Below are 22125 nucleotides of genomic sequence, written 5' to 3'. Positions count from 1 at the left end.
TAGGGGCAGTAGCAGCCCCACCCCTCTTTTTGAAGGAAAGTTTTCCTTGCTGTACTTTAGGGGGCAGGGGAGCTAAAGAAGAAAGTAATTACATTGCGAGCTTTCAGTCCCTCACCAAAAATTACTTCTTTCCCGAAGAGCTAGTTAGACTTTACACATAGCCAAGCTCTTTTCTTGTTACATGTATAGACGGGAAATACATTAAGGGTCCTTTGCTTCTTTTGTAGGGCTACTTGGAACAGTGTAAATTAAAATTCAAAAGGATTGAGGCAGGTAGTAACACTGGCAACTCTGTGGAAATCTTACTTAAGGCTGAGTGTTCATTAAGAATCAATTAGGCAGTCTTCGACGATAATAATCTTATCTGGTCAAGCTAGCTGAAAGTCTGTCTGTGAAGAGAAAAATAAAGGGAGCACTTATCAGTAGTGCAGAACTGTGTCCTGCTCAAAGCTACTGAGGTCTGCAGCTTTACTGAAAGGGCACTGGGCACTTACAGCGTGAGATATTGTTGTAATTAAGGGCTGCGGTGGGCCATTAGGGTTGTGTTAACAATCAGCTGACAGCCTCACCACTCTTCTTAAGTCTACTTTTATCGATTTAGCAGCACAGAGCTTTTCCCTTTGTTTTAAAAGTGTAATCGTAGAGCGTTTACATGACTGCAGTTTACCCTTGAACTGACTAGTTTTCCGTGGCCAAGGCAGAAGGGAGAGTGGGGAAGCGTCCAGAGCTGGCCACTGCTCAGCCTTCGGTGTGTCTCCTCACGTGGGATCTCTTTGCTGGCCCCCGTATCATTCAGCACTTTAGGTATTTGTCTGTTTGTTTGTTTGGAGGGCAGAGCTGATGGAAACTTCTCAGAATGCAGAGTGATGTGAGGACATGAATGCATCTCTGTGTCCCGTCAAATCCTTTCTTTGTCATATTTTTTAAAGAAATATTTACTAAAGTACTTAACACATAAATTATTTAGTGTTGTGAATTTGCGTGCCTGATTGATTTTAGCCTTGCTGGGTTTTGTAAGGCTTTGTACTTATTGCATTAGTAGTTTGTACCACATCATCGTTCTCTCTCACATTCAAAAATGGTTTTTGCTTGGAAAAGCTTTCGTTTAAATCAGGAGTTGCAGAAACTTCTGAAATAACCCATACACGTTAGTTGATGGCAAAGTGACTCCTTGGCAAAGCGAGGGAGTTGGTTGCTTTTAAATGGGTGCTACCGGGGGGCTGAGGACAAGGGAGGAAGACATGTGATCAGAGTCCCGCGTGTGACCGGCTGAGCCTCTGATCAGCCGAGCGGATCTGGCTGTAACCAGCAGTACTCGAGTGCCTCCTCTGGGAATGTGTTGGTTCTGCAGAAAGATACCCCGGCCTACGGAAGTGCCCCTGGTCCTCTGCGGGAATCCTCACTGGCAAGTGATCAGTGCAAATGAGTCTGCGGACATCTGTCTGTGCATTCATTTCGGCTTATATACTATAGGCTTTCATTCTGGTAGAATTTCTTTTTGGCTGTTTGACAGAGTGTTTACTGAAGCATGGTGCCTTTTATTGAAGTCACATAAATCATACCTGCCTCAATGTAAGTGCAAGGGTAAATTAAAAATTAAAGTTGATACAGCTAAGATATGTTGTAAAAGTATAAGGGAAAACCCCTGAAATATGATTTTGCCACTTTGTTATTATTATGTAAATAGCTCAGAAGGGCTATGCTTTGTCACTTTGGTTTCCTTTTAATTCCCTAGGCTGCTTCGATCAGTAGATAACTGTAAACTACTTTTCCTCTTTCTTTTTCACTCCTTTCACCTGCCACACAGGTTATGTGTGCCTAGTGGAAACTGACTCTCTGATCCACTTACAGAAGTTTTCATACCATGGCCGATAATGCCAGGCACACGCCAGGCTGTGTGATTCATCGCCAGGGCCCCTGCCTGAACGTTTAGGCCAGTTCATGGTAGGAGGTTGTGGTCTGTGGCTGTAATGTTATCTGATCCAGAGAGCTAATGGATTGGATCACAGTTTCTTTATGTGAGAAGTAACATATCACGGAGAGCCCCAGCTTCACTAATTAAAATATAAATACACACACACACACACACACACATGCACACATCTTTTACGCACAAAAGAAGAGAGCTGCTTCATACTATTGAAATTACTGAAGTTAATGCTAAACTTTTAATGGGATACAGATGAAACAATTTAAATGGTAGTACATATCTATAATAGAAGCTGCAGATGTAGCTAGATGTATAATCATATAGAATGATTATAATGGATAGGGGAAGATAGTATCTGAAAGTATAAGATTTTCAGCAATAACCAAATAATTGTACATATACACTCTTATATTCTAAGATATTTTCTCAGGTCGGTACCCTCCTTCTAAAACATTCCATGGGCCATTGTTCAGATTTCAGTGGAAATCATTTATTACTATAGTGTCACAGTGTAGTAGAAAGTCCTCTTTTGATCACTCTTTGGGGGGGCGTTGTAAAGTGGGGCACTACTTGCCCCCTTTTTTTCCTGTCCTCATTGTCAGATGCAGACATACAACCCTAAACAATAGACCCTTTCACCCTCTTCTTATCCTGCCTTCCTGACCCTCCTGGATCGAAATCCTGATGATTTCTGACTTTGAAAATTCAAACTCACGGTCATAGAACAATTTCAGTGAGCTCAACTCTGCTTTTTTTGGCTTTTGGAGAAGATGATAAATTCCAAAGATAATAAATTAAAAAACACTTCGTTTTCAGAATGAGAAATATTTAACAGACACTGTAAAGCATCCGTTGTATCCAGTCATGCTTGGTCCCATCAGTGACTGGCTGTGTGACCTTTGGCACCTCACTAGGATGCTGTAGATTTGGTTTGTCCTTAGTAAAGAACTTGGGTGTTTTTAACGTCTGTTCTGGTTCATCTGTGTTATTCTTCTGAGGTGCTCCCACTTGAGGGGTCTTCAGTCATGGGGAGCTTTGCATTTGGGGACTTCTTTGTGGTTTTTCTCTGACATGAAACCTCAGGAGAACCAAGAGACAGTTCTGAAGTGACATCTTTATCCCACGGGAACTGCCCTTGGTAACTCGGCCCATGGATGGTGGCTGGAAATAGCATGGCCACAGATCTCACAACACCCCCTGTCCTGGGCTACTTTCCCTCTGTGTGGTCGTGGCTGTCTGCTCACTCCCCCATGGGAGGACCTGACAACAGATCTTTCCCCCTCTTTGCATTCCCCCAAACAGACGCATATTCAGGGGAGCTACGTGAACCATAAGTAAAAGCAACAATGAACAGATATTAACTATCCTTGTTACAAGACAGTGCTCTAGCTTCACGGACAGAGATAAATCACAGTCAGGACGTCAGTGGTGACAGGTGGCAACTGTCCTGGGGAAAGCAATGGCACGTGGGGGGTCTTTAAAGGGGACGTGGGTTGAATCAGGAAGACAGTCTTGTCATCGACGTTAAATAATAGCATTTAATACCTAAGGAATGTCCAAAAAAGAAGGGGCTTCATTTCCCTGACTACACACAAGAACTAGCAAATGGAAGTTGTCCTGAAAGCAACGGTGTATCTCTGTGGTGCCCTCTAACCGCTGCTGGGAAGTGGTGTCATGCCTACTTTTAAGCATGCATATTGTTCACCCTTCATAAGGATTCACTAAAAACATGTTGCTTGCCAAAACGTAGTCCTCCTTTAAAGCAGTCTTGGAAATGACAGTTTCCTCCCAGCAGGCCAACAGCAAGATTTCCCCCCGTTTTGTTTTTGTTACAACTGTGATGTCTTGTACTATTATGTTTTATTGATCAGCCAGCAAATAATCAGTTAGATTTGGAGATGTTTGACAGTCGTCCATTATGGATATATTTTATTCTCATGGATTATGTTCTGTCAGGCACACTGATGGTCCTCAAATATGATTTTCATCATTGTTTTTCCTAGAAAATCTGAATTATTGAATTTATTTGAGGGCTATCATGATCCATCTAATTGCGAATTTTACTCATTTTTAAAAGAGAGCTACAGCTTCCCTAAGTCAGTACCAGCAAAAGATAATAAACTGTGTTAGTGCTGAAATACACACCAAGTATATTTCAAAAACAGTTTCACAAGACCCACTTCTGATGCTGACTTCAGACACAGAAGCACTAGCAGCTGTTCCTTGGCCATAATTTAGAGAAACTGTGATGGTATAAAAGCTCTAACTGAGATAACTCATTGGTTATTTATACTGGACTACGACAACAGAGTCGGGTTTAAGTGCCACGAGAGATGAAATAGGAATACATTTTATTTTAATACAACTGATCGTCATATTTTATGGCTAACTTATTTCTAGAAGGCATAGAGCACTGGGTACCCTTAGAAAAAGCAGTTCGGTATATCTAAATTAGCTGGCAATTAGGCATGTGTTTACACATGCCACCCTTCTGGTTACATATGAACTTGAGTGGCTAAATGTGATATATTTTATGCTGCTTGTCATGTTTTTAGCCTGTTGCCTTTAATTGAGATGGAACAGGTCTGGAAGATTTGTGGTTTTACTAACTAACAATGGGTATGCTGATTCTTAAATAAATTTTTTGTTATTAAGGAATTTTTAGTCATTGGTTTTAGGCATGAACAAAACCTTTGATTAAGTGAATGATAGTGATTTGGTTTGATTTTAAAAGTGGTTGCACAGAGTTAAGTTGAGCAGAGAATCTAAGAAAATTTTGTAATAATGAATTCATTTTAGTGAAATAATATTTGCTATTAGGGTTACATGATAATAAACTGTCTTCTTGGAAATAATTGTTACCACTTAGTTGAACAAAAATAATTGAAACAAGAGGAGCATGATATAATGATTTCAGGTCAAATAACTGATTTTAATTTAGTAAATACTGCTTGACTGATTCTTACCATATTTTTTTTTCCTTTTTACTTCAATCATTTAATATTTTCTATTTTGAGATTTCATTTTGTATTCTCTAGATTAAGGTGTCTTGTGCTGATCACAGTATTACTTATGAGTTTCATGTATTATTTTGGTTTGGAAAACATTAAGTGTTATAAGTGAAAAAATACAAGCTTTAGCTTGAACACATCAGGGCGAAAACAATGCATTCTAAATTATACTCAGATGATTTTTATTTTAGATTACTTGTTAGACCTGTAGCCATGGCCAGCGCTCTTTCAAACACCTGTGGTTGGTTGCTATCCTGCTCTTCTCTCCTCAGATACAACTTGTTCCTGATTTCCTCCTCAGAGTTGTAATGCTCCCCGACTGTAACTGCCCAGAAGCAGTCACAGATCTGTAGAAGTTACCTGAACTGTGTGCCATGAGTCATTTCCCTGCACTGTCTTTTTTTCCTGAGCTAGCAATAGTGACCAGGTCAGCTCTCCAGACCTGGACAGCGGAGGGTCACTTTCCTAAGCTTTCCCACTGAAGACCAGAGGACACGCAAGACAGCTTGGGTGCAGAGGACTTGACTCGTTTCTGTGACTTGCCCCTTGTTGGTGACCACATAGGATAGGGGAGGAGGCAGAAGAAAGGGAGAAGATGAATGATACCAAGTCAAAGATGAAAGGTGTAGGTGTTTGCTTGGGGGCTCAGATTCGTGAGGTGATATTTAACCCACTGTAAAAAATGCAACAATTGGCATTGATTGTGTGTTCATTTATTTGTAAAACATATTATTGTGGTACCTTTATATGTGTTCACATCTGTGGGAAGATTGGGAGTCTGTTTGGAGGGTTCTGTAATAGGAAATCTCAAGTTCAAGTTGTGGTTCCTTATGTTTGAGGGCCACAGGTAAATGGAGGTAAATGCTTCTTTCACATTGCTGTGACTTACTTAAATCTCTCCACCCTTTATCTTTAATTAGTAACAAGGCACACTTTCTTATAGCTTAAAATAGCCAACAAAATCAATTCTATATAATTGTCAAAAGCGTAAAAGTAAGACCTGTAAAAAACAGACTTCAAAGATAATTGAGTTCAGCTCCCTCCTTTGCAATGTTGAAAGTGAACTCTCGGAGGAATCCAAGGTCCCACAGAAAGTGGAGGCTGAAGGACAAAGACCCCAGTGTTCCTCTCTCTGGTCCAGATTATGTTAGTGTCCTTCCTTATCAGTGAACATCCAGAGTGAACTGAGACAAATTTCTCCAATTCTGATACCAGTCTTGGACTTATAAAGCGTACAGAGAACATTCTTTTAGGAAATTGCTTTCCCATTATATTCTTTTAGGAACAAGGATTTTGGTGGCATTGTTTGTATCTGCCTAGATTTTTTGGGTTCATGATTCACATAGTCCTCTGGCACTGACCAGAATTCTTAAGACAGTTTGCATGCGGTGCAAGAGTCGCGTAAAACATTTCACCGGAGGTAGCGTTAGAATGAAGACAAACATCACTTCACAAACTAATGTTAATAGAACTAGCATCAAATTAAAAGATACCGCTGTGATCATAATAATCCCAACAGCTATATTCTTAGTGCTTCCCGACATGCCAGACATCTCCTGAACTTTTCATGATCAGCTTATTTAATCCCACTATGAAGTAGGTGCCATTTCTACTGTTCTTTTATAAGCGGGAAACTCGAGGGTCCATCTCTGCCACTTACCTTCTTAGAATGTAAATGACCTGTCCAAGATTATATAGCTAAGACATGAAGACTCAGACTTTGTCTTTATCTGATGTATTTCCCAGTCATGATGAGTGTCTAGTCATAATAACTCCCTGAATTTTGAATATCTGAAGTTCATTCGCTACTTAGTGTTTTAGAAGTTGGGTACATTTTCATACTGAAACAATGTTATCAAGTTCACTTAATCCATAAAGTAGTCCAAATAGTATAATTTAGCTATATCACATTAAAAAATTTTTTGTCTCAGGGATCAACATATTTATGTCTTTGTTTTTATGAAAAAAAATTCATTCTCTCTTGAGGAAGGAGATGGCTGAAACTGGAAATGTTCTAAGGCCTCAGGTTTCCCATGCTAGTCTCAGGCCTGTCACCAGGAGGTGAACCCAACCCTCTTTATCCCCAGGAACCTTGGTGGCCACTAGCACAAGGAAGGCCACACAACTGCAGTGCTCACCATGCTGAGAACTGTTGCTATTGAAGGCCATTCACCCTGAGCTCCTGACTGATTCCTGGCTCATCATAGACCATCCCATGCCCTAGTGCGCCATTGCCTCGTTCCAGCACCTATGTACCTTCTTTACCTACAGGTAGCCCGTCTCAGGGGGGTTAGTTAGCTCAGACTTTCCCACAATGAACTTTCAACCTCACTGAGGGGCCTGCATTGGGATATCAATACCTGACCTCAAGGCACTTCTTGTTTATGATTCTTAGTCAAGGGTAACTAGACCTTCCACAGTGATCTCCAAATAGACCAATTTCCTTGTTGCTCCTTAGATGGGAGATAGGGACTTGGGGAGATGTGCTCAGTGCCCCCGTCATGGTTTACTTGTTCTGGTGTTTCTCGGCATACAGTAGCTGACCATTTTGCAGGTGGCTGGGTTATTTCGCAATGTCCTCTGGGATTTCAGAACTTTATAGAGATATTTTAACACAAATATACTTGCTTGAGTCGAGTTCAAAATTAGTGCAACCTATTTCTTCCATTTGTGTGGGCTACTCGCTATTCCAACATATTTAATAACTTTCACCTTCCTTCTACTTAACGCGGCACTTTCTATAAGCAGTTTGACTGTCAGAGATTGTCTCGTTAACAGACACTCCTGTTACGGGAAAGACAGGCAGGCAGATGGAAATGCTTATAACGGTAGTGCGTTTTCTGCCTTGATAAGGAGCTGTTGCTTTAAGCTGTTCTTAAAACAGTATTTTTCTCCTCTCTCAAAAAAACATAAGCAAAATGTTAATCCTTCACCTCAACCATCCAATTGTTGATTTATTTATAGTTAGTCAAATGAATTTATAAACCAAAGTGCAGCGTAGTGATTTAAATGCGCAGTTTTTCATACATTCTCATTCCTCCGTGTTTTGGGGTACGTTTGGAAGTTGGTTTTGTAACAGATTTTATCTCTCTTGCATAATCAGAATTCTGTAACTAAAATAAGTAGACCTTAGAATGGGATGGGATAAAAGCTTTGTTTTTTTCTATGCTGTTGCTACAGCACCTCGTGGGTACCTGCCAGCAATGAGTGGGGCTCATGGATATAGATGAGTCTCCTCACCCCTCTGAGGGGCCATATAATTCAGTCCCATTAATGGGTCTGGGGGGAAGGGCTTCTTAAGAATGAGCCATACTGGGAGATGTCCAGTAAGTATCTGTGGAGTCGCGAATCACTGCACTGAAATAGCATCCCCTACCCTGCTACACAGCCCCCATGATGATACATTGGAAGGAGTGGGCAGTGGACATGACTGAGCTTTTCAGCTAATCACAGTCAAATCAGAACACATCAAAACAGCTGGTGTTCTGTGACTCAGACTCCATCAGCCGGCACTGAATCACCTCAGACTTCTTTCTCTCTCTCTCCAGTTTCACGGGAGAGATTTAAACCAGCACGTGTCCTTCCCATTCGCTTAAATCCCGGCCTTGAGCTGCTTTGCTTTCATATTCTAATACCAACGCATGAGACTGCCTGCGAGATAAAAAATTACATAAGTGAAGGCTAGCATTAAGATGATTTTTTTAACTGGTGTTGCTCCATTTGTGCTCAGTAAACCATATGCTCAGATAGAATGCCCTAGAAGAAGCAACCTTTTCAGGTTGCTTTATGGAATGAGAATAATTTTGCATCAGCAGAATTTCCACGACTTACAGACAGGGCAAGAGTGACTGCAAGTTTCCGTCTCTGTGTATAATTTTGATTTTAGTGCTTATACCAATAACGACATCTTGGGAATACAGCGTGGAGTTAGTAAATGAAAGTTCAAAGTTGCGCGCCGCAGTCTCTGACCCCAGTGCTTCTCTTTGTCCCACTAGGAACCTCGTCCACCATTCCTTGGCGAAGGCTGTTCAGCAGCGGTGACCTCCTCCAGTCTGACACTCGACAAATTGTTATCTGTGGACTCCCAGCTGACACCCTGCCGGAGGCAAGAGCTGCCAGGCCAACTGGAACTGTGCCTTTCCTGTTGCCAAGGTTTTCTTCTTACACAGGAAAAAGAAAGAAAAAAAAAAGATGAAGTTGGGCAAAGTGGAGTTCTGCCACTTTCTGCAGCTCATCGCCCTCTTCCTGTGCTTCTCTGGGATGAGTCAAGCGGAACTGTCGAGGTCCGGATCGAAGCCCTATTTCCAGGCCGGGAGGCCCCGGACCAAACGTAGCTGGGTGTGGAACCAGTTCTTTGTGCTGGAGGAGTACATGGGGTCAGACCCCCTCTACGTGGGAAAGGTAGGGCGCGCGGCCTTCCGAAGTCACCAACGGTCGCTGGGAGCGCCTGTGCTTGGCTGCGCACGCGCTCCTTCTGGCTTTGGGGCTGGAAAGCGCGCGGCTCTCACCCCTGTGATCTAGTGTCTGAAGGCCTCGGCCTCGGCTGGCCACGCTGAACTTGGAGGACAAGTGTCATTCAAACAGTGAGGCCATACCCTAGGGAGCCACGCCCCAGTCCTGGAAACAGGCGGGGCTTCTCCAGAGGCCTCGTGGTCCTCGATCGTGGCACACCCAGTATTTCTAAAATCAGAGCAAGAATCTTCACTAATTAAAGCAAGAGTCGTGGGTTTTTGTAGCCAGTTGACTTTTTTAGCCTCTTTTTGGGTGATAATGTGTCGATGATGCCCGTACTAACTTGACCCTTCTGTAGCCTTTCCTGATACGTGCAGTTTAAAGGCCGCCAAGTGAGGTTACCAAGTCTATTGTCTTGAAATTGTGAGTTCAACCGACTTTTCCTAGCAGTGGTCTGGTTTTGATGGATTTTTAAATTTTCGCTTTTTAAAATGGTCTTTTGGTTACAAATAAATGGGAACGGAAGTCAGGTAGAAGGAATATTAGGCCAGTGGTGGGCTGTTTGTGGTGCATTTGTTTGGTGGCCAAGTGGTAGCCAAACCGAGCTTTCTTTTTTGCAGTTATCTTCTGTCTGTCTCCTTGGGCAGGGTTTCCATGTGAGAACCTTCTGAACTGAAGGGCACCTAGGAGAGCGTGACCTTTCCCCTAACACGGCCCTTTGATGGTTTGAGTCCCTACTGTGTTGCAGGTTTGATGTTTTCATATTTGCAGAGATTTCTTAACATTTCTGATTTGGGTGATGAGCACTGGTGAATGTTTTCTAAATGAACTGCACTTGACAAGAAATCTATACCTCTGCGTTTTTAGTTTTCACATTGTCAGTTTTATGTGTTTATTCCTGAAAGAGCTGATGAAGTTACCGATGAGTCAGTTTTCAATTCGGAGTGATCAAGGAAGACTCTTTGCTGTTTATTTACTTCATGGGTTATGTTTTCATTCGAAAACAGCTTAGGGGTGAAAAACCTATTTTTAATTGATGAGGCTCTGCATAAGTCAAGGTAATCTGTATTATATTTACTGTCTTCATTGAATGCCTCTATATTTTACAAGTAATGATGACAGACATTAATTGTAAAGAAAATAATTTGAGTAACTTCAAGATTTCTTCGCATGTGGATTAGGATTTTTATTTTTATTTTTTGGCCAAACATAGCATGTTTCTGCACTGACTAAAGATATATGAACACACACGTGTTTTGTGTACATATATACTTTTCATAGCCATTCTATTTTTTTAAAAAAAGTTTTTCATTTTTTATTTATTTAATATATATATATTTATTTTTATTTTTTACTTATTTGTTTTTAGAGAGAGGGGAAAGGAGAGAGAGAGGGAAAGAAACATCAATGTGTGGTTGTCTCTCACGCACCCCCAACTGGGGACCTGACGTGCAACCTAGGCACGTGCCCTGACTGGGAATCAAACCAGTGACACTTGGTTCTCAGGCCGATGCTCAGTCCACTGAGCCACAGCAGCCAGGGCCATTCTACTTTTTTAAGAGTACCATCTTATATAGTGTACATGTGCTCCATTTCTCAATTTCTCTTATTTGTTTTCTTGTAAACAAAATGAGAGTAATCACCATTATGCATTGTTATTGACTAAGACTCTAGCTCTTAATTTCATTCATATTTAATGAACATTTAACAGTTCGTCAAACTTTTTTCAATGGGCAGGTTTATAATATTCAGCTGATTCAGAAATAATTAGTAGCTATTCGGTGAAATCATACTTTTGTGAGAATGTAAAATTTTTTAAGGACAACTAAACTGTTCTCATTCATTTGGCTTTGAATGGGGTTGCCTGAGTGAGGTTGACATTTTGAAGTAAACATAATTAAAAATTTTGAAAATACTCCTCTTTTAAATTTCACAGTCTTCACATGATAATTTAGAAGTTTCTACCTAAATAATTCCTATAAATGAATTTAAAATTATGAACAGGCATATACCTAAGGTTACTTATATTTCAAATGCGTATGAACCTACTGGGCAATGTTGTTATTGTTTTTCTAAGAAATTGTGGGGTTCCTTGATTAGCACAAGAAATACTCTGTGCTTCCCTCTCAATTCATTGGAGACAGTTGCTTGGCAGATGGGATGGGATGGGAAACAAGTTTATGTTTACGCCCTGTGGGGTGCATGTTGGGGGTCCCATACTGATGCTCACAATAAAATGTTTAGGATGCAAGTGGTTAAATAAAAACTCTTAAATGATCAAAGTATTTTTTCAAAGGCCATAAAATAATTTGAGATGGAGAGAGAATTTATAGACAAGAGAGACAGATGAAAGGGACAATATATATTTGTTTGGGGACAGGTGGCAGAGAACTTGAGTGCTTTGGACCGTATGCAGATGATGACAAAATGATACTTTTTAGGCGGGTAGTTTGAATAAGCAGAGGTATGAGAACAACTTTGACTCGGATACATTCCCTTGTGTATGTAGAATAGATATATTTTCTCCTTTCTAAGTTGAGAGAGGTAATGCCTATGACCAGAAGTTTTTATAGGACAAACAGAACTGAAAATTAGAGATGGAAATGTGGATGAATAGATAAGCAGGTCATCATGGGAAGGAAAGAAGGAAGCCACCTCTTACTTTTCATAGACATATATTTAACCTATTCTGGTTAGATGGCCATGTTGAGTCTTTCTGACAAAATATGGCTACTTAAGTAGTTTGGAAAATATAAATGATGACCTGGATAACCTTGATAGCTTAATTCGATCATGTAGCAGTTAAGTACAGTGTGTGTCAAATTGTCTTCAGTTTTATTGCTGCATCTGCCACTTGCTACCAGTTGTATAACTTTGAACAAGTGCATCCTCATCTCTAAAATGGAAATAATGATGTCTAGAATTTGAGTCTCATACTGAAAGTGAGATAAAAATATATAGAACATGCATTCAATAATTTTGACATTCTATTTATCTCTTTCACTGCATACTAATAAATTAACTGAATTATGGATAATTTATTGCATTATGTCTCAAATGTTACATCTGTGATCCTTCAGACAAAAGTAGGCATTATTTTATGAACTAAGTAGTATTTAAATGTACTTCAGTGAATTAGAGGAATGGTCTATGTTGTATATGCTTAGAAATACATCATGTCTTTATAGTAGTGTATTATTAGACTCTGGCCAAATATAGTTAGTGGGTGAATGATTCAATGCTTAAACACAGGGATTTCAAATGGGAAATGAATTTGGAGACCATGGTAATGGCTGGTAGCCAATTAAATAAATAATTAAAATTTGGTTATTAAGACATTGAGTATAATAAAGTCCCAAGATGACTTGTGACCTTATTATTTTAGCCAACTTGCTGGGTTTATTTAACATAAGCCCTAAAGTAGAGCAGTTTATTGGAGGGGCCAAGAGTGCTTCTAGAACATTTTCCAGGGGATCCCCAAGGCATAGACTTGTGGGCTGGGTTAGAATCTGACCTTTATCATTAGCATCCCACTATTTTCTTGTGATACAAGTTGATAAACTGCTGACTCCAAAGGTATTGATTAAGGGAATAATTGTTATTATTCCGATGGAGTGTTTTGTTTTTTTTTTAATTGAGGTTTTATTGATGTCTAACATTATATTAGTTTTAGGTGTACAACATAATGATTGAGTATTTGTATATATTGCAAAATGATCACCACAACAAATCGAGTTAGCATCTATCACCATACATAGTTACAGATTTTTTTTCTTTTTTCTTGTGATGAACACGTTTAAGATCTACTCTCTTAGCAACTTTCAAATACACAGCACGGTATTATTACCTATACGCGTGCTGCATGACGTTCTGTTTTAATTAAGGAATATAAGTGCCTTTTCCCTAAGAGTGTCTCTTACCTACCATCATGCCTACGTCCCTGTCCTTTCACAGGGAGAATGTCTGCCTGTGGCTGCATCAGCCCGTTGGTACCCAGGCGCTGCTGGTAATCACAGCCAGCTCATGGAATCACACTGTCTTTTCTTCACCTTGGCATTTCTCACGTAACGTCCCCCAGCCGTCTGACAGAAAAATCTGTCTACAAAACCACCCAGCCTCTGCTGCAGGTAGTAAGCGTTTTCCGTCGCTCCTAACCATAATGGGCTGCCAGGTGATCGCTGCGCTGCCGGCCATTACTGTCCCCGAAATGCGTGCTCCGTCCCTCTTCCACAGCCTGCGCCTTCCGCTATTAACATCACTCTTGTCCTTCCTGCTACTCCCCTGTCTTCCTTCCTCATTCAGGGAGAATGTATTCCATTACCCCAGCCAAACTCGAACGTGGGGAAATTCAGTGTGGGGTTCACTCGGCTTTCAGGGCGCACCGAGTGCGGGGGAGCCTTTCTGGTGCGTTGGAGTGCACCTTCGCACGCGCTCCCACCAAGACAGTCTGTCTGCTGATGCCTCCCGCGAGGCTTGGGGTTCCAGAAAGGAAACGGTGGTCTCGTATGAAAACATGGAGGTAGGAATTAGATTCCATAATCGGGCAGATTTATAGTCGATGCCCAAAAAGAAAAGAAGGAATCCCAAACATTTATTAGTTCAGGAAGAGCATATGCGTCTTGGTGAAACTTGCATTTTATGGATTTTGGAGGGAAAAACCAACAGGAGTGTCCTCTCAATCTATAGATTACCTGAAGTTGGCTCCCATCATAGAAAAAAGCAGAAACAGTTTTTCCTATGGATGTGTAGAAAACCCGTTTTCATAATATCCTTATAACCAGAGTGAATTGTGGAGACCCTAGTCTCATCTTGTTCCTTTGTGACAGAAACGTGAAACTCGTAGTGGCTTTTGAGGGAATTCGGGGAATGCATCAGCACTGTGGGAAGTGAGTGAGTTCAGATGCTTAGAAATACTTGGCTGTTATTCTTAGCTTTTATAATACTCTACGTAGCTGTCAAGTATTAAATGCATTTTCTGCACAGAAGGTCAACAATTTGGTTTTCGTTTTGTTTCTTTTCAATCATAACAAAAATAAAATACATCGGATTTTGCCACTGAGTGGCAGAAACCTACCATTAATTCGTTTTCTCTTCAGAGGTGTCCTAGGTTAGAAATGAAGGTTGCCATTACCGAAGGCTTTATCAAGAGGGCCTGCATAACTGAAAGTTGATGGAGAGGTGCTTATGTTTATAAAACTAATTACATTCAAACTAGATCATCTACATTGGCTCTAAATTTTCTGATTATCTGTGTTGATTAAAATCATTTAAAAATGCTATCTTCTTTAACTCCTATTTGTGTTTATGTGTACCTGTCACCCATTTGGGAATGAGAAAGCAAGATGAAAATAAATCTACACAAGGTGTACTTTTACTACGTTTCTAGGGGAAGGAGACTGTAATCGCTTGACAAGATGCATGTGCCGTGATCATTGATACGGAGCCCCAGAATCCCCAGCTGTCTCTGGAACTCGCCAAGATAAATGACAGAGTGAGACAAACAGCAGGACAGTCACTGAGCCTTTGCTGGCTCAGGCGTGGATAGATAACTACGATATTGCGAGAGATTTCATCCTGATCCTCATGATTCTTGTATGATTTACATGGATTATCTGTCAGCGTGATTGTGATCATGGGAGAGAAACAGTGGTCTGTACAGCAATACGTGACACTGTGTCCTGCCAGTTCTCTTTCTTCATGTTCACGTCCACCCCTTGTCTCCTTTCTCCTTTCAGTACTTACCAAGTACCTCCTCTGTGATAGGTGTTGTGCTAGATGGGAGAGTTTAGAGAAAACAGACTCTTCTTCCTCATAAAAGTCACAGTCTGGTTGACAGGCTATTCAGGTAACTGGATGACAAGGGAAAGCGGTAAATTCTGCAGCTGATCTGCCTCTGGGGAGGGAGGGAAGATGGAGGAATGTATTCATAGATCTGTGAACAAAGGCTTGTGTGAGGATACATGGCATACCTCTGTGATTTTATAATCCCTTTATGCAATCTTCGCATCAAAGCAAAATAAATAAATAAATAAATGATCTTCTTTGAAAGTAGGACAGCGTAGTCTCAAACTACGTTGGGGGAAGCTTTATTCACCAGGAAGATCAGTAAGTAGAAAGCCTACATTATACTTGCAAGTTTCTCGGTATTTTGAACAATGCTTTAAAACATAAATGTTTATCCTCTCATTGGTAAAATGGAGATGTATAGGTAAAATTTTAAAATGTTTCTGTTTGAAGTAATTTCAGACTGACAAATAAGTTGCCAAGTACTCTTTTATTTATTTATTTTTCACAACCAGATCCAGCTTCTCCAAATGCTAATCTTATGTGGCTACATCTGTTATTTAAACCAGGAAATGAAAGTTGGTATAATACTGATCACCCATCAGACATCATATTCAGGGTTTCCATTTGTTACAGTAAAGTGATTTTGCTGGTAGCAGCCAGTTTATAATTATGTCGTGTCTCCTTAGTCTTTTCAGCTGGGTAGTTCCTCAGTCTTTCATATTGTCATCTTTGACCAGACTGTGAAATGGTAGTAGTGCATTTCACAAGCCGGGTCAGGTGATGTAGCTTCGGCAAGAATACTACAGAAGTGACATTGTACCCATCCCACTGCATCTTGTCAAGAAGTACAGGACATCGATATGACTCATTTGTAGTGATGTTGACTTTGACCACCTGGGTCAGGGGTCAAGGGGTGTCTGCCAGGGTCCTCCGTTGAAAAAGGATATGTGAAAGTTTTGAAATCTAAATTATGGGTTGGAATTGTTGCTAGCTCTGGTTCAGGGGGATACATTGCATGATTTATTGAGGTCTATTGTCCATTTTTAGGATGAGTGGGTTCATCTGAAATGTAGGTCACATTTAAATCTACAACATTGTCATGTAGCATTCATAATTTTATGTAGTAATTGATCTTGTTTCTCAAAAATTTAACTTTTATAATTAAAATAAAACATGGTTTTGGAAAATGATAGATGCAGCCAGCTAAGATAAAAGAAGTGTCTCTAGAGAATGCAGTCTAAGGTGTCACATTTTAATAAATTAATAAGAGAGTTGGAATCTAAACAATGAATAGAATTGTATTTAATGTTTGAAAAGATTTAGTAATGACAGTTACTCCTAATTATTTATTTAGAGCCTATCACATTTCTGTTTCATAATTAATACTGATTAAATTTTTGAAAAGCTTTGTGAGTTAAAAAAAAAGAGGTGTTCTTATATTAGAGATGAGGTAATAGATACATTTAGAAGTAAAATAAGTAGAGTCAGGGAACAGTCATTGGAGCTATAATTTAGAAGAATTTAAAAGCAAATCTGGATGATTATATCAATTCTGGAAAGTAAGTTTCTGAAAAAAATGTTAAGATGTTTTATGATTATGAAAATATTTTGTTTATCTGCAAAGTATCCATTACTATCAAGGCCTTTTAACATTCTTTTGAAATCTTTACCTTTAAAGAAGGCATGTATTCAAGGAAGAAGAGATATACATACATGGTTCTTAAATCAGTACATATTAAATTCCTGAAATTTAACAAATCTTGTAACTGAATATAGTTAGAATAATGAGCAATAGTAATATTGGAAAAATTAAAATGTTATTTAGCCTGGGCATAAAGATATTAGAAATATATTATAGAACATAAATTTTCAGGACAAGGCGTGTAAAAAGAACATACTATTGAGGGTCCGGAAATAGGAAATACTTCAGACTTTTATTTAGTTCTTTAAAAATCTCATTCTTGCCCTGGTTGGTATGGCTCAGTTGGTTGGAGTGTCATCCCATAGATTGAAAGGTCACAGCTTTGATCCCTGGTCATGACATGTAGCCAGGTTTTGGGGTCAGGCACGTATGAGAAAGCAACCAATACAGTTGATGTTTCTCTCTCACATCAATGTCTCTGTCTCTGTCTCTGTCTCTGTCTCTGTCTCTGTCTCTGCCTCTGTCTCTCAAAGCAAAAAAAAAGTCCCATTTGGGGAGGGTAAAAAAAAAAATCTCATCCTTTACCGATTCCGGTTTATACAATGCATTTTAGGAGTTTTAACCTATACATGTGCACTTTCAAGGAATTGGAAAGATCATTAGCTCACCCCAGAGGGGTTTTTGTTTTTTAACTTAAGGACCTTTTGTAACTAGCTGACCCTAACTGTGATGCCACTTTCCAGAGAACCGATATGCCACATGGAGGTTGGCCTAGATCCAGAAAGACTCCAAAGTTGGCTTAGCCTCCGTTTGCACCTCCTGGCTTTACACTTCAGTGTGAGAGAAGGAAGGTCTGAACACATTCTAGTAAATAACAGCTAGAGAAAAGGAAATGGGCGGGAAACTAGTCACATTGAACTCAGCCAGCCTCAGGTCTTCTCAGGTCAAGAACCTGGGAATTCTCTTCTGTCCTGTCAGCACACAAACAAGAGAGAGCCCGAAAGATTCAGGAAAACAAGGCAGTGTGGTTAGGCCATCTGTATTCCTAGTTAAGCTAGAATCCCTGTTGTCTGTAAGATAGATGCAGAAGAGCAATTCCTCAAAATGGGGCTGTGTTACAGGAATGGTAATTACAAGAACCAACATGATTAACATCATCCCAGCAAGTTCTGTGTGTAAACAGTGCACAATTATCTGATAAGAATGCTTCCCTGAGAATGTTGACTTATCTTCTTGGTTAAAATGCTGACATGTTTTAAGGTTTTTAACTGAAAACACACAATCAAAATTTAGACGACACATACATAATGCTCAACAGATGTGAGTTTGAAAGATTTGGGATGATCACTAGTGAAATTAGTCAAACCATGCCTAAATTAGATTTTTCTGAGTCATGAGTCATTTAAGGGTCCACAGAGAAGCAGAATATCTGTGGAGAGTAGAAAATTACACATTCTGCACTTGGTTCTTTGAAATGAAGAGAAATAACATATCTGAGAACCTCGATTCTGTATCTCACATCCATTCTATCCCTGACACTGTTTATATAATTTTCCCAACAGAATCACAACAGAATGAAACTTTAGTGGCAAACCGATTTTGCTTGCTCAGGATAAATAGGTGTTGGTAAGCCCTAGTCATTGGGATTCAATGTAATTATGTCTAAGAAAACAGAAGCCACCAACAGTTAAAAATGATTGCTAACAAGTTAGATGAGAATCATCACATGGCTATAGCGCAGAGGGAGAGCTTATTTGCAATGTTAAAATCATGCATGGCGTGTACAAAGAAATACAGAGTCGTGTCTAAAATAAGAAATCACTGAAACTGTAGAGCAGATACATGGCTTGGAAGAGTGCTTTGTATAAAGATCAGTGTAAAATGGTGGGATAGTCTAAAGCTTGATGTGGAAATGAAACATTTAAGCTGTATTACAAAGGATAAGTTATCTTTGGGGGTGATCGTCAGAACACCTGCAAGTCGACTTTACCTGTAGCACAGCAGCTGTGCTCAGGGAGCTTCGGAGCGCAGTGGTGGCGGGTAATGGTCTGAAACAAGCCTGTTTTTCCCATTGATTAGATCACTTGTTGGAGACGTGAGTACAGGGGGGGATGGGAAACATACACAAATGAATGAGGGTGCAGGGTGAAGGGCAGAGGAGGAAGTGCGCTCCATTTCAGATCCAATTAAGATTTCACAGTGGGATTTATGATGAAAAACACAGGGAACCAATATCCGCATGATTCATATCTTGTCGTGTATATTGTTTTCTCGGCGCGGCTCCCGTCACACCGCCTGCAGCTCCTGATTAATGTGGAAGCTTGGTTTCTGCACACTCTGGGCGCACTGATAAAGCCTGCTTTTTCCCGGCGCTCCATTTTTAACCTCCTACCCGGAGCGCAGGGACCGGTGGGAGAAAGGAAGCCACGTCACAGGCTTCAGCAGCCCTGCCATCACTCTATTATTTCTCCAACCAATGACCCCTCTTGGAATTGTGCAAAAAATAAAGTATTGGATGTCGTTTGGGTTGTGTTATAGACATCATCCCATATAATGCTTTGTTTTTTTCAAATTCCATGCATCCTTACTATTGAAATCTAAATATTTATATTAGTATCAAATATTTTCATCAAACATAGAAATAAAAATAATGTTTTTTTTAAATTTCTGGGGCTTTAAAGCGCGTTTCCTCGAGTCTTTTCCTGAATTCCCGAGGTGGTCGCACAGCTCCAGTGATGGGCAGCGGTCGGGCAGCCTGAGGTCTGTTTGTTCGGGGAGGACGGACGTCTGGGGGAAACCCAGCTGGGGTACCGCCTCCACCCCTCCCCAAAGCTGTGACTTCGAGCAAATAACCGACTCTCTTATTTCATTCTCTCACGCAATAGCAACAACAGCAGCGATGTCGCATGGCTGTCGGAAGCATACACAGCCTGACGGAGTGACAGTTCCCAAAGAGGAGGACGCTTTCTGTGGGAAGGAATCAGTGCCTGGACTTGACCTAAGGCTGTTTAGTGACCACAGGGGGTGCTCATGGGTTTGGGGGTCCCGTGAGCGCTGCTGCGAGGAGATAGTGAGTGTTGGGGCTGGTCTTGTTTTTAGGAACTGGAATTACATTTTGCTGATACAACATTCAAAGGCAGGTTTTTCTGTACTCCCTCCATTTAAAGTGAATGCTTGAAAAGATTAAGTAACTCTTCTCTCATCTCAAGCCTTCTGGTTGTCTTTTCCACTAGTGCCCTCATACATACCTCTGTTTTTTGTTTTTTTTTGTTTTTTTGAATCCTCACCCAAGGATATGCTTACTGATTTTTAGAGGGGGTGGTGATAGGGAAGGAGAGAGAGAGGAGAGAAACATTGACTGGATGCTTCTCCTACATGACTGGGGACTGAACCTGCAGCCTAGGCTCGTGCCTTGAATGGGAATTGAACCCATGACCTTTTGGTTTACAGGACAATGTTCCAACAAACTGAGCCACATTGGCTAGGGTGATCTGGTTGTTTTGTTAATGTCACAAAACATGACGATCAGGATTAAACTTGAACAATTTATAAAGAAACCGTCAGTTACAAAAAAGAAGAATCAAGATTCTTATTCCCCCTGATATGAATTCTGTCATGAACACATGCCACGGTTGCATTAGCTATTATTGTCAGCATTATTATCCACTCTTGAGGAAAACAGTGTAAGCAAAAAATTAGGGTTTGAGACTAAATATATATAATCGTAAAATAATTAGTGAATTCACTAAAAGAAAGCTATAATGAAATTGAGTATTAACCAGGGAAGTCAACATTTATTTCTACGTACTGTCTTCCTGTGTAAAACATTAAATGATGAGCCTAGTCTCTCTTCTTCCATATCAAACTGAAAACATCTTATGCAGGCTGCCAATGTTCGCTCTCTCTGTCCCCCCCTCCCCCCAAGACTCTCAACATTCTCCTGTGGTTTTACAAGTTAAAACAGCCTTTTTAAAACACTGAGCTGGCAAAAAAAATTGTTTTGTTTTTTTTTCTGTAAGATGGCTCCAGAAGCCCTTAGTTGTCTGTAACTTCATTTGAAACAATTTCGGAAGATTGTATTGACAGCTGTCATATCAGTGTGCATAAAAAAAAAAAATCAAAATCGGTGAATTTTTGTGTAGCCATTTTAATATTGAAGATGGAAGAAAATAAATGACATATTCAGCATATTATGCTGTATTATTTAATACACACCTGAAATGCATAAAAAGATGGGTACGGTGGATGAAGATGATGCTGTGGCTGATGGGACATGTTAAAAGTGGTTTGCGAAGTTTTGTGCTAGAGATTTCTCGCTGGACGATGCTCTGTGGTTGGGTGAATCAGTTGAAGTTGATCGCAATCAAATCAAGACATTAATTGAGAACATCACCGTTCCACCACGCAGGAGAGAGCCAACATACTCAAAATATCTACATCGATTAAGTTATTGGTGAAAATGAAAAACGTGTCTTTTGTTTTATGGAAAAATCTCAACGGACCTTTTGGCCAGCCCAGTGTATCTGGGCTCTGCTCCAGGCAGGGAGACAGCGCACTCCGTTGCTGCCGCAGCGCGCAGCTGTGGGGCTGGGACGCTGCGTTTTCCGCGGGTGACAGAAGCTGCTGCAGGGTTTCCTCTGGGCGGGCCTTGGGTGTGTCTAAAGCTCCCACCACTTCTCAGACATGTCCTGTTTACAGTCCAGCCTACTGGAAAGATGGGTTGACTCAAGACGTGATGACCAGGACCTCAGCCTTGACTCTCTCTGGAATCCCTATGATGGTCCTTCCCCTGTTGTGAAATCTACCAAGAACCCAGCAGAAGGAAATAAAGAGAAAAGAAGCGAGGGGAGGGTTAGGTTATCTTGCTGCTGTCTGGAATGTTCAATGTCAAGGACAGCAGGAAGATTTCAGTTGGTTTTCTGATAAGAAACTCGTAGCAGATAAAAGGAAATGGGAATTAGACCCCACAAGTAAGGACTTCCGAGAAGAGAGAGAGAAGCTTTCTATTTGTTTTGTTTTTCTCATAGGACATTGCAAATCATGTGGCGATTTGCGTATGATGTGATCATCTTTGCATGGTACCTATACAGGTGGCAATGAATTGGTAGATTATTCCAGTACATGGAGAAAAAGTTGAGCTAGCTGTTAAATCCTGTAATTCACATTCATAAACCAGGGAGATCTGAGTGAATCTCAGAACCGCCTTGGAAATTATTCATCTTCTATCAGCTTATTCTCTGTAAGCTGGGTTTAAAATAGGTCTTATGTAACGGAGTTGCTGTGATGATATTTGTAAACTTAAT

The 22125-nt window shown here is 40.4% G+C and overlaps 1 protein-coding gene across 1 annotated transcript in view; it reads left to right on the top strand.

Annotated features, from left to right (window-relative positions):
• Positions 1 to 9040: 9040 nt before the first annotated feature.
• Positions 9041 to 22125, top strand: part of CDH7 (cadherin 7) — a 105421-nt gene continuing 92336 nt past the window's right edge. Inside the window, exon 1 of the mRNA XM_090285072.1 lies at positions 9041 to 9342. Coding sequence (XP_090141198.1) covers positions 9133 to 9342 — 210 coding nt within the window. The 5' untranslated portion in view covers positions 9041 to 9132. The remainder of the gene's footprint in view (positions 9343 to 22125) is intronic.

This window comes from Furipterus horrens, unplaced genomic scaffold (genome assembly GCF_987537825.1).
Source record: "Furipterus horrens unplaced genomic scaffold, mFurHor1.1.pri manual_scaffold_8, whole genome shotgun sequence".
NCBI classification, from domain to species: domain Eukaryota; kingdom Metazoa; phylum Chordata; class Mammalia; order Chiroptera; family Furipteridae; genus Furipterus; species Furipterus horrens.
This window is presented reverse-complemented; position numbering and strand designations above follow the sequence as displayed.